The sequence below is a fragment of the Nelumbo lutea genome, chromosome 3 (genome assembly GCF_056320005.1).
Source record: "Nelumbo lutea isolate HS-2025 chromosome 3, American lotus-T2T, whole genome shotgun sequence".
Taxonomy (NCBI): domain Eukaryota; kingdom Viridiplantae; phylum Streptophyta; class Magnoliopsida; order Proteales; family Nelumbonaceae; genus Nelumbo; species Nelumbo lutea.
Window position 1 is genome coordinate 11625632 of NC_142686.1, and position 13386 is coordinate 11639017.

The 13386-nt window shown below is 42.1% G+C and overlaps 1 protein-coding gene across 4 annotated transcripts in view; it reads right to left on the bottom strand.

Annotated features, from left to right (window-relative positions):
• The window catches only part of RGD3 (ROOT GROWTH DEFECTIVE 3), a 93452-nt gene that overhangs the window by 21556 nt on the left and 58510 nt on the right, over positions 1 to 13386 (bottom strand). For all 4 annotated transcript variants that reach the window (XR_016110706.1, XM_088980823.1, XM_088980826.1 and 1 more), the window contains exons 15-18: positions 1304 to 1477; positions 799 to 1224; positions 300 to 731; positions 34 to 153 (exon numbers count right to left, since the gene is read on the bottom strand). Coding sequence is in view for 3 of the 4 variants with exons in the window: in XM_088980823.1 (XP_088836949.1) it covers positions 34 to 153; positions 300 to 731; positions 799 to 1224; positions 1304 to 1477 (1152 nt within the window). In the remaining variant the exon portion in view is untranslated. The remainder of the gene's footprint in view (positions 1 to 33; positions 154 to 299; positions 732 to 798; positions 1225 to 1303; positions 1478 to 13386) is intronic.

Genomic DNA, 13386 nt, shown 5'->3' on the forward strand with positions numbered 1-13386 from the left:
AAGAGAGAGAGAGAGAACTTGTGGAGTTGTTACCTGCTCTCTTTTTATAGAAGCCATTAGAGGTAGTATAATTGGATTGAGTTTAGCAGGCAGCTCAGACATCCATACAACTGCTGCTGCAACCAATGCAGAGACAGTAACATGCAAATTGCTCTGTGTACAGTTTCAAGCAAGGAGAGCATATAAGGTGAAACATATTAGTACTAGTTTCATGTAAGCATCAAAATACCAGCACAAGAAACTGCTGACCATTACTAGACAAAAAATGAGAAATTTCGAATCTCACAACAGAGGCATACCTGAACACATTTTAAATAGCCAGATGTTGTCAGAAGTCTTTGCTTAGAAGATTCTATATCATCAAGAATATGTCTTTCAGTAGTATCCACCCCAGTGGGCAGCACAATTTTTGAGGCGAAACTTATCGCATCATCAACACTTAGGGTATCCAAGTCAAACTTAGTAGCTGCCAACATGCTCTTGAACAAACCAGATGAATTGACCTTATGAAACAATAGATTGGCCTCATTACGCATCTTGGAATAAGTTCTTGAAAGCTCAGAATATGGAAGAAGTGAGTCTTTTGTAGGAAAAGCTGGATCGGAACACACCAACAAATCCAACAGCCGTTCTCTAATACGACCAGCAAAACTAGACATAACTCCGTAATTTACAGAAACATGCCTACTCTTGATCTCCTTGAACCAAGAAACAAGAACCATGGAAGCAACCTGTAGAAAATCAATATCTTAGTGTAAAACCAGTGAAGGATAAGTTATAACAAATATGTGGACCTACCTGTCTTTGGACCCCTGATAAAGAGGCTAGATCCATCCACAGTGGATCAAAAACATACTGCAAAGACCACTCCGGCAGTTTAGAAGCAAAAATGCCTAATGCTGCAGCAGTTACTGCCCGTGTGTGAGTCACAGACTTGTCACCATCTGTGCCAACTATTATTTTAACAAAATTTGCAGAAGCATCTCCCTTTCTTTCCAGCAAAATAGCTCCTTTGGCAGAATCAAAACTAAATTGTCCACTGCATTCATTCTCAAGTTTTACGGCCCTCATCTTAGCGGCAGCTCTAAAATGACTTTTCCGAGGAAGGGCAACTGGCCAAAACATTTTTGAAGAATCCAAGGGCGAACCGTACGGAGTAGTTGCAAGCTCTATCCAAAATGAAAAATATGATTTTGCTGCAGCTTCCAGATCCGGCTCTGGACACTGGTAAAAATGATATAATGATAAGAGAAAAAAAATTGCAACTTCTACTAAAATGCATAAATGGGTAACAATCAAAAACCTGAAGCAGGAGCCTCCAAACCCTCTCTGAACATTGAAGGATCTCCTCGTTTGATTCCAAGAGCAAGTTCTGGAAAACAATCCTAAGGGTATCACCCAGAATAAAAGAAGGCCAAATAGAATTAACTACAGGCTCAGTTGAGTTCCTTCTGCATCCAACTTCAAGCAATCGCTCCTGGAACAAAATCCTCAGGCAATGTCAGAACTTATCATATCATAATACAGCAATATTTTATAAGCAAAAGGCAAGACACATTTTTCAAAGAAACGTGCAAAAATGAAAAAAAAAGCCAAATTTTGATAAATCCAGAAAGAAAAATAAAAAATTGAAAATATTAAACAAAATTAGTTAAGATGCAAATTAAAATTTTAAATAAATGCTTAAAAAACAAATTATCTCAAATTAAAATATATAAACATAACATGTAAAACATATTCAGAATGAAAATTTAAAAATAAAATGATTTTATAGTTTTAGTTGTCTTTTAAAAAGATATTTATTAGGATGAAGGAATGAAACATTGAAGGTCTCTTCATGTCTTGTAACATCTTGAATCTCAGTTCCACAGTGGTAGAAATAGCAAAAGTGAAGCTGGAGGAGATTCCACAATGGTAGAAATCTCAAATAGTGTTTGGACGAAGGTCTGGGACGTGACAGAACATGAAGCGTCACTCTGGGTGGAAGGTTGAGAGCATAGTTTTCAAGGCGTCTAGGAGATTCTGGGCGACATTGGGATGCCTAGTCCCCTAGGCGGGTGCCTAGGTGATAAAAGTTTTATAATATAAAAAACTGACTTTTGGCTAGTTTCCTAGTTTTATATACCATTCATCATGTATGTTAATTGAAAAAATAGCAACTATCTTTATTAGGAACATTAAATTTCCTCTAAAAATGTGGCAAATCATTACATCTAAAAGATAAAAAATCTTTTACATGTATTAATTTCATTATTTTCAAAAACAATACTACTATAATAAGTATTTAATAGAGCAAATTCATATTAATTAGCAGTTAAAGAAGGTTATTAACTTTATATGATAAATATTCAAGATAGAAAGTAAAATAGAAAAAAAAACTAGGATGGAGTTTCTGCTTAATTTAATTAGAGAAAGAGAGAATAGAAAAAAAAAAGAACTTTATTATTCTATTCTTTCTTTCCTCTCTTTCCTTTTCTTTTTCTCTCCTCAAAACCCTTTGATCTTTTAAATTTCAATAGTAAAACATTAAAACAAAGTATAATTGATATATATAGCATATAATAAAATGTAGTAACACATACATTAATAAGGCACATCAATATAAATGACATTATAAAAGGCGCCTGCCTTGCCATTTTTGTCGCCTAGGCGGGCGCCTAGTTGCCTAGAAGGGCACCTAGTTGCTAAAAGTCAAGGCGTTTGGGGGAGGCACCCAGCCAAGGGTGCCTAGTCGCCTAGGTGATGCCTTGACAACTATGGTTGAGAGGTTGGAGATGAAGCTGATGCAACAGGGTGGAGGCCCCATGGCAACAAAGGAATGGGAGGGAGACTATTTACAAATGCACCTGGTATGGAAAAGCGGATGGAAGGAAAGAGGAAATATTTATTCCTTGGATAGGTTGGAAATTTTAAATGGTCTTGAAAAGGAGGAGAATAATCTCGAGAAACAAAAGAACAATGAAGTATTAAAATCGGGTACCATGTTAGACCTGATTAGGTTATGCAATAAAACATGTAAAACGAGCGGGACAGGTAACAGGGGCAATTGCTTTGAACTAGGTGGAATTCAGAGGGCCTTTAGCAACTCGCCAGACAATCCCATGAGTCTGATGGCCCCCAACGTCATGACTTGAGCTATTGGGCCTTATCCAATACATTATCCATTTCATCTACATCTTCCTCAAAAGAAGACGATAGGGTAAGAGAAGTTGATATTAAAAAGTTGGAAATGTCAAAGGAAGAAAAAGAAGGGAAAGGAAGGGAGAACAGCCTAGGGAAGAAGATAATATGGAGGGGAAGGAGAGGGGGACAACATTCAAATAGGGCCCAAGTTGGAAGATATGATCCCAAGATTGTTAGTGAAACAGTAGAGAAGAATGTTAAGAAGGGTGAAAAGGGAGGATTTAGGCGATGAGGGTGGTGCAGCTCCGGCTACAGAGGAGGAGGAAGCAATTATAGATGGAAGACTACCGAAATTGAGAGAATAGTGGATATGGAAATGGTGCTGAACAAAGAGGTGGAAGGCTAAAAGCTAAAAGGAGACAATTACAGATTCCTATTTAAGATACTTAATCTTCTCGATCATCATCATCCAGGAATTGTCACACCATATCTTTGCTAAATTATGGAAACTTAATTATTTCTAATGACTTCGATACATGTCCTTCAACATGCAACAGATCAATCCTTGTTACAGGTGCTGTTGTTCTTCTATGAACATGACCCAACCATCCGTGTTACAGGTGGTTCTCCTAGGTTCTTTTGAATGACTTCATTTCTGACCCTATCATTTATAATTTTTCCACACATCCATCTCAGCATATTCCATTAATTCAAAGATTGGTTACATGAAAATCCCCTTAGAGAGGCACCAGGTGCAGCCTCTCCATACAGAAAACACAAAAACTACATAAAAAAGTGCATGACTGTTAAAAAGCAAAAATTACAGTTCAACCCAGAACAATGTTTCCCTGTTTGTCCCTTGTTTTGCCAAGACATCAACAAATACATTAGCTGATCTCCCAACCCACTGTACTGTTACAGACATATTCCTTGTCAGCCATTTGAATTTCTTTATCTCATTCTTGTAGTCCCACGTGACATCCTCCGGACTATTTAACCAGTTCACCACTGTCTTAAGAGTCCCATTCAACCAGAAGCTGCTCCACACCCATTTCTTTTGCAAGAATTATTCCTTGTATTGCAGATAACAGCTCTGCCCGAAGAGAGTTCCCAACACCTAAAGGGCCAATATATAGTAAGACAGCCTCTCCAGCCTCATTCCTCAGTACACCTCCCAATCTAGAGGGACCCAGGTTGCCCTGCCTACTTCCATCAAAATTCAGCTTCAAAGAACCGTGAGGAGGGGGGGACCCAGCTTGTCATTACCTTTACCTTGGAGGAGGAATAGCTTGCTACTGATAACCAATCCCTCCGAGGCCTGACTGCTCCTCTCCTTTTCCTGGAAGGTCCTGGCATTCCTTTCTTCCCAAACTGTCCATAACAACGCTGCTCGTGCACACCTCCACATTTTCCTTCCTCTTTTATGGGGCCAGTAGAACATAGAAGGGTTAAAGATGTACTTACTTCTGTTGGCATATCCCTTCTACACCCAAACAATGATAGAAGCCAAACCCAGTGCTCTGCAGTGACACTACAAGATAACAATAATTGATAACAGTCCTCACCATGAGATCTACAAAGAGTGCACCGGTTTGGAGAAATACAAAGGAAGGGTCTTCTCTTTTGTAGGTTATCCATTGTGCTTACTTTACCATGCCACACTTCCCAACACAAAGCTATGACCTTGAGGGGAACCAGCCTACATCAGACTTCTTTGGAAGGGGAACTTTGTTGAGAGGAGGTTTGGCATAGGAAATTAAAAAAGGAACCACGAGAAACCAAAATCCTCTTATTAGGTTTCAAAGGACCCAACCAAACCTTATTGAGGAGACCAAGAAGAGAAGACAAACAATCAACTTCATCCTCCCTTAACCCTCTACAAAAACCAAAATCCCAAGACAATGACAACAAATTTAAAATTGAAGGAATGAATTTTTAAATCATCTCTTTTTTATACAAAGAAACGGAGTACAAGGGTGGAAAAAGGTCTTTTAGGGGAAAGATCTCCAACCCAAATGTCCTCCCAAAACAGAATAGAAATACCGGAACAAGCACCATACCTAATACAACCAAGGAACTACAAAAGAATTTTGTGAATTGCTTTCCATGGTGTTGCTAGGTTAGCCCTCCTTGAAGCACCAGCATCCCATCCACGCTCTGAGCATCCATGAATACTCTTCACCACTTCATGCCACAACCTATCTCGCTCCATAGGCCACCTCCACAACCACTTCCCTAACAAAGCTGATTTCTTTTTCAGCACATTTCCAAGCCCTAATCCTCCTTCCTCTTTGTAGCTTCTACTCACAACCTCCCAACTGATTAAGTGGCCTTTTTTACCTTCTCCCGGTTCCCAAAGAAAATCTCTCATCAAGGTGATCCTCCCACCCAAAGAGATGTAATTTTTCTTCCACACAACTAATCTCTTTTCAAACTTCTCTATGACAGGGGTCCATAACCTACTCTCGCTAGGGTTTGCCCCTAATGGCAACCCTAAATAGGACAAAGGCCAGGTAGAAATGGAGAACTGAAGACAATTTGCAATAGCCTCAACCTTCTCAAAGTCCAGATTGACTCCAGCTAAGCAGTTCTTTTCTAAATTGATTTTCAAATTGGACACTACTTCAAAGGCTTTAATCATTTCTTTCAAGTTTCCAACCTTCTCACTAAAACCACCACCACATAAGAGCATCAACTCATCTGCAAACTACGAATGAGTTACTAGAATTTGGTTTGTGCCTTTCTCCATCCCCCTATCACATCTTCCCTAACAGCCCTGGTGATAATTTGACTGAACACATCAGCTACCAAGGTAAAGAGAAAAGGTGAAAGTGGATCCCCTTGTCTAATACCCCTACTAATTTGGAAAAAAATTCCTTACCACCCCATTTACTAGGATGGAGTAGTGACAAGAGCTGACACAACCAAACATCCAACCACACCATCTTCTTCCTCAAAGATTTTTTCTAGCCACCTAACTTGATCTTCATCCAGATTTGGCCAATCTATCGCTTCCAAATCCAACCTCTTAAAGTGATCCACAAACTTCTTAGTAATATCATCCTGATTAGTGAAAACCTCCCCCCTAGCTCTAGCTTAGACACAAAGTTCTTTCTCCTCCCATTTACCACATCATAAAAAAAACTTTTGTATTTCCATCACCTTCCTTGATCCACCTATGCCTCGATTTCTGCCTCCAACTTATTTCTTCTCTCAATAAGACCTCTTCTAAATCCTTCAATTGTCTCCTCATGTTTCTCTCACCCTCCATTCTAGTTTGAGCTTCTCTTTCGTCCAGCTCTTCTATCCTAGAGATCACTTTTTGCTCCTCAATTCTTCCAAAGTGATCCATATTCCATTCTTTTATTTTGGATCTCAGCCTTTGCAGTTCATGTGAAATCTTACCCCTTTCTACTTTATCCTCCTCAATTCCTTATTCCACCATAATTTAACTTTATTCACAATGTCCGGGTGAGTTAGCTACATGTTCTCAAAACTAAAAGGCCTAGGTCCACCGGTAAAATCTTCCCACCTATTCTTTTAGGACAGTGATCCGAGGTTACCCTGGGCAAAGCTCTAGACACCAAGTTTCCCCAATAGTTCTAGACCTGTCAAACTTTGACCGCAAGGGAGTTTCCTATAGGTTAGACCAAGTAAATTTAGCTTGTAGCAGCAGGATCTCATTTAACTCACAATCAGCAATAAAGCTATTATACTTTCTCATGCTAGTTGTGATGGTTTGTTGGGAATTTATAGTTTCTTCGAAAAAACGTATTACATTGAAGTCCCCTCCTAAACACCACAGACCTTCCCATAGACCCTGAATTGCACACAACTCCTCCCACATGCCTTTCCTTTCTCTATAGATATTGCTTAACACCCAAGTGAAGTCATCCTCTACATTCTTGAATTTGATGGAAACCGAGAACCTCCCTATTAACATCTCCAATGCTTCTACTACATCATCCTTCCATAATGTGACAATCCCTTCCGAGGATCCCCAAGAAGGGGCTGAGGTCCACCTTACTCCTCTAGACCTCCACACACTCCTCACCCATCTTCTGTTCAACTCCAACAACTTTGTTTCTTGTAACATAACAATGTAAGGCCTTTTTCTACTAAGTAAATCCTTTATCACCCTCCTTTTCCTTGCACTCCCTAACCCCCTAATATCCCAACTAACTATTCTAGATTCCCTTAGTTCATCCCCTTTCTCCTATAACCTCTACCACTAAACTCTAGATTCCCTTCGATGTCACCAATTAATCTTTCCACTTCAGATTGTTTCTTCTTTTCCTTATTCTTTTCTGCCTCACTCTTTTTATTATAAATTTCACATGTCCTTTCCTTTCGGCCCTCTCTTCAACCTGACCTCCCTCAGCAATAGCTTCCAAAACTGAAGTCTGAAATCCTCCTTTATCATAGTCAGCCCCTTCCTTTCCCCTAACCATCACCATTTCACTGAACCTGTCCACATATCCTTCCTTTTGTTTGAGATTCTCAAACTCGGTACAAATCAGTCTCCAAATTTTATCTACCCCCCCACTTTTCCCTTCAATGCACCCTTCCCCAACTCTTCCACGTTCTTCCACCTCCAATCATACCCTTTTTGTACCTTCTGGGTGGGATATGCTGGTACCTCTGTTTCAGGCATAATACACTGGTTAGTAACCAAAAACAGATTGACATCCATATCAGGTTGGATAGGGATAGCACAAGGAACGCTAGGACTAGATTGTTTGCCAAATACGATTGAAATTGGTGCCATTTCCTTACAGTGGACTAGACTTCTTATCCATGCTCACAAGAGAGGGTTGTTCCCTTACGTTTAAGTCCTGTACGTCCTGATACTTTTCGTTGGCTCCCTCATTATGGGATAGTGGGATCTGTCCAGCAAACGCAGCACCTCCAACCCTTTGTTCTTCCTTGGGAAGTCTGCAGTAGTCCCTTGTTCTGCTAAATACAACACCTCTGTATTCAAGCTCCCCGTTTCAAACAGATTTTGTTTAGCTTGCAAATCGAGACTACCCAGAATTTGGGCTCCATCTGACTCATAGTCATCGTCGCTGCTGCTTTCATCTCCAGACCAAACTACAGATTCTAGATTTTTTAAATCAATGCGCTTAACGCATCTAGGATTCCACCTCTCAGGCGACAACTGATTCAAGCTCTTAGTTGGGATCCACTGAAAAGATCTACTAGAATGTGCACTCTGCCCTGAGTTCTGAACTCGAGCCATGGAACTTGAGGAGGAAGAAGATAGACGATTAAAAATGTCTATCAACTGAATCCCGGTTGCATTAGAGTGAAGAATTAGAATGGTAAAAACATAATGGTCAGGTAAGGTTTGCTGAGAGGGCGAGAGGGGGAGGAGCTGAGATGGGAGAGGAACTGTGTTTTCATCTGGTGCCATTGTCTGAGATGGTGAGAGGGTGAGAGGGTGAAGCAAAGAGAAGGTTGCTGAGAGGGTGAGAGGGAGAGGAACTGTGTTTTCATCTGGTGCCATTGTCTGAGTTGGTGAGAGGGTGAGAGGGTGAAGCAAAGAGAAGGTTGCTGAGAGGGTGAGAAGGGGAGAGGGGGAGGAGCTGAGATGGGAGAATTTGTGGAGGTAGGCCGTTGGAAAAAAGTTTTGAAGATTGAATCTAAGGAACTCCTATTTGAGGAACAGAGATTAAATGGTCAGCTGAGCTTGAAGATCAGGGAAGCAAAGAGAGGGATGGTGCTGTTAGAAGGACTGGGGGTCATTGAAGGGCTCAAGGAGTTTGTGGAAGGTGCAAGTAACAAAGGCAAGCAAAATAGTTGGAAAGAGCTTTTCTCAGAATCTGGAAGAAGGGTTGTTGTAGAGTGTAAGAGAAACCTTAAAGGTTATTTTATCTCCTTGACAGAATTTTTTGGCAAGGGTAGAAAGCAGATGATCTGCTTTCCAGAAGGAAGGAAGAGTCAGGGCTGGAAGGCAGTTCTTGACGCCTTGTGTGAACTGCTGAAACGCATGAGTGTAAAAAGAGAAGCAATCGTAAAAAGAAAGATAAGCAGGTCTAGTAGTATGGTGAACAAGACTAAGCAAGAGGCTCCTTTAGTGTTAGCTGGGGCAGGTAATTACAGAATGGGAGTAAACATACAGAGAGGGGATTGGGAAAGTAAATTGATAGCTGAAGCTTCAGCGCCCATTCTTGACTGGAGGAAAGTTGCAGATCTGTTAACAGCAAGGTTAAAGTTAAAGAGCACATTTATTTTAACATTCTTTGAGAAGAACAAGGCTTTGCTGGATTTGCTTGAGAACAGAGTAGAAGTTGAGGCTTTAAACATCCAAGCTAAGCTTGGAAATTTCACAGTATCAAGATGGTGTCCGGGTTCAAACTCCAAAGATTTCTTTGTTGAAGATGGAATGGCGGTGCGTCTGCTAGGTCTTCCCTTTCATTTGTGGAAGCAAGAAACTGCTGAAGTCATTGCTTTGATGTGTGGAGGATCACTAGGAGGGGCCTTTTGGGGAGACCTTCGTTCAGCTTCCATTTTATTGAATGGAGTAAAACCTGAGGAGATACCTCGGAAGATAGAGGTGCTAGTCGAGAGGCAGTGCTACTCAGTGTGGCTGGCTTCATCCACTGAATCGATGCTCTGGAAAGAGGCTCGTATGGAGGGAGATGAGAAGGTTGAAGAAGAACAGCTGCGTGGCAAGAAAGGGTTGGAGGATTCAAACAAGAAAAGCACTTTCACTAAAATGGAAAAACATTTGCTGGAGAAACAAAAGGGTAGTAGTCAGGGGGTGGGATTTTCGCGTGTGGAAGAAGTGAGCAGTTTGGAGGGTGGCAGGTCCTTTGCACAGGTTGTAACTGGCGCCAAGACTGTTCTGAAGAGGGAAAAGGGGTTGGGCCAAGGAAGATTTGAACTTAAACCTGTTAGAACCAAACCGAGGTCGGGGCTGGACGCGCGTGACCTTCTTAAAAGTCACATGAGCTCGCGGGTGCTTACAAATGGGCCAAAGTAAAAGCCCATGTGGGCTGCAAAGGGTATTCTTAAAGGCCCAAACAGGCCAGCGGGCCCGACCCAAATTGTTTATAAGGCGCGTGAGCCACTAAAGAAACACGTGACTGGGGTTTCGACTATGATAGACTTCGGTTTCGGTCTATCATCGTCCCCAACGTGAGCCACAAAAGGGGGAATGCACGCAGCGTCAGAAACCAGGAAAGAAGAGGGCGTTACAGTGGGTCTCTCAACACAGCTTGAAGGTGCTTAGCCCCGTGCAAGGCTTCTCAGAGAGGCTGGAGCTAAGTTTCACTAGGGGAAGAACTGAAGAGAAGAAAGAGAAGTTTGAAGGGTGGGTGCAGTGCGGTGAAGACGATGATGAACCGGAGGACCTTTCTGTCGATGGCTCTAGCATGGGCAATGTAAACAATGAAGGCAGCTGTGCTGGAGGTGATATGGAAGGGTGGAATATTGCAAGATAATTCCAGGGTGAAGACTGCAATCGGATTATCTCATTCCCAAGACCACAGAGTGCGCAAGGTTTATCAGAAGGGGAAAATCGGGAGAACCGGAAGCAGAGCAGGAATATGCTATCTAGGGGTGACCCAGAGGTAGAGTGGAAAGATCACCAGGTTGACCAAAGGACAGAAGTATTTCCCAACCAACTCAGGAAGATAATTATTTACCAACCTTCGGAACAAGAGAAGGAGGCCGGGCACAGTCCTATTCTAGCTTGTCCTTCAGTCCCAGGTAACCATGTGATTTCGGTTTGTGCTACTAATGTGTCTCCTGTGTCTTTGGTTCCAGATTTCGTTCCTATACCATGTCCTGTAACCCATGAATATGCAGTCGAGCTAGTAGGCGGGCTCTCTGAGGAGGGGGAGAGGGGAAGGAAGGATTGTGGGAAGGTGTGGGAAGAAACGTATAGAAGTGGACGAGTGTGGGAAATCATTGAAAGAGTGTTTAAGGATGTGGAAGGGCAACTGATATGGAGGAGGGAAGGGGAGGAAGGAAGAGAGGAGGGACAGGAATGAGGGTAGAGATGGAGCGGTTTACGGGGAGAAAGCAAGGAAGGAGGGAGGTAACAGTAAGGGGAGGAAGGTTGGAGAGGAAAGAACTGAGGTGGGAATAGAGGAGAGGAAGGAAAGGCATGGGGACAGAGATGAAGGGGATTCTGTAGGAAGGATAGGGATGGTGGAATCAGTGAGAGAAGACACGATAGCAGAATTTGTAGGGAAGTTGGGCTGTAGGCTGGAGGATTTGAACGAGTTGAAAGAAAGTTTACAGAAGAGGAAGATGCAGATCATAACAAAGAAGAGGAGGTTGAGTGAAGTAGAGAGACTAAAGAGAGATGTAGAAGGAGAATTGGGAGTGCGAAGAAGAGAGCAACAATAAAAGAGGTAATAAGACGGTATGACCCAGACATTGTGCTGTTGCAAGAGTCTAAGAGAATGGAGTTTAGTGACAAATGGGCAAGGAGTGTATGGAAAGCCAGGGGGATTAGCTGGGTGGCGGCTCTATCGTGGGGTGCTTCAGAGGGGATTGTAACAATGTAGAAGAGGGATGTGGTTGAAGGGATGGAGGAGTTGATCGGAAAGTACTCGGTTTCCATGAAGTTTAAGCAGCAAGAGGATGATTATATGTGGGTGCTCACAAATGTTTACAGACCGAATGATTACAGAGAGAGAAAGGAGTTGTGGGAGGAACTGGCTGATGTTAGAGGGTTGTGGGATGGGCCTTGGTGCATGGGTGAGGACTTCAATGTGATAAGGTTCTCGGAAGAGTCCAATAAGATTAACCAGAGGGTGACAAAAAGCATGAGGAAGTTTAACAGTTTTGTGGATGCCCTTGAGAATAAAGAGATTCCCCTAGCGCATAAGGCATTTACATGGTCAAATCTCCAATCTAGACCCATTTGCTCTAAGCTGGATAGATTCCTGTTCTCTTTGGATTGGTAAGAACATTGGGGAACCTTGGATGCTAGAGCTCTCCCAAGGGTGACCTCAGATCACTGGCCCATAGTGTTATGCAAGGAGTAAAGAAGGTGTGGAAGTCCTACCCCCTTTAGATTTGAAAATATGTAGTTATTGCATCCAGGGTTTACTAACAAAGTGAGGGAGTGGTGGCATGAGTGTAACCCATCGGTGGAGTGGGAGGGGATAAAATTCCATAAGAAACTACAATTCTTGAAAGCAAGAATTAAGGAGTGGAACTTGATGGAGTTCAAGAGGACAGAAGAAAGAAAGGGAGACTTGATGAAGAAGATTGAAAGCCTTGACTTTAAAGAGGAAAGGGGAGAATTTGGAGAGGAAGACAATGACCTCAGGAGAGAATTGAGAAGACAGTTAGAGGATTGCCTGCACAAGGAGGAAATTAGCTAGAGGCAAAAATCTCGGTGTAAATGGTTGCAAGAGGGAGATAGAAACACTAGGTATTTCCACTCTCTAGCAGATGGCAGGAGAAGGAAGAACTTTATCTCCAAATTGGTACTAGAAGGATTGAGTTAGTACAGCAAAAGGAGATTGCCAGGGCATGTGTGGAGCATTTCAAATCTATTCTAAGAAGGCCTGTGAGTAGAAGGGTGTGGGTAGAAGGTTTGGATTGGCCAGATGTAGGGGTGGGGAACATAAGAAGGATGGAAAGAAGCTTTAATATAGAAAAGATCAAGGAGGCTGTGTTTTCTATGGATAGAACAAAAGCTCCAGAGTCGGATGGGTTTATAATGGCTTTTTATCAGGATTATTGGGATATTTTGAAAGATGATCTCTCGCGGGTGTTTGAGGAGTTTTTTAGGAGAGGAATTGTCAATCCGGGTGTGAACTCTACATTTATAGCCTTAATTCCCAAGAGAGAGAGCTTCTGGAACCCAGTGATGGAAAGGTTTGAAAAAAGATTGGTATCCTGGAAAAAGAATTACCTCTCTTGGCGGGAGAATTACATTAATTAAGGCCACGCATGCTAACTTACCCATCTTCTTCATGTCGGTGTTTAAAGTCCTAGTGAAGATTGCTAACAGATTAGAGAAGTTAATGAGAGATTTCCTGTGGGAGCCGGGAGAAGAGAAGAGGGATCATAGAGATAGCTGGGAAATAGTGTGCAGGAGTAAGTCGTGTGGGGGTTTGGGGCTTGAGAGTATTAGGAGAAGGAATATGACTCTACTGGGGAAGTGTTTGTGGAAGTTTCCTATGGAGAAAGAGAAGCTATGGGCTAGAATAGTGGCAAGTATTCATGGGTTGGAGCACAACGGATGGGACACTGGAATCAGAGCTAGGATCACAAGCAATTCTCCTTGGAAATCCA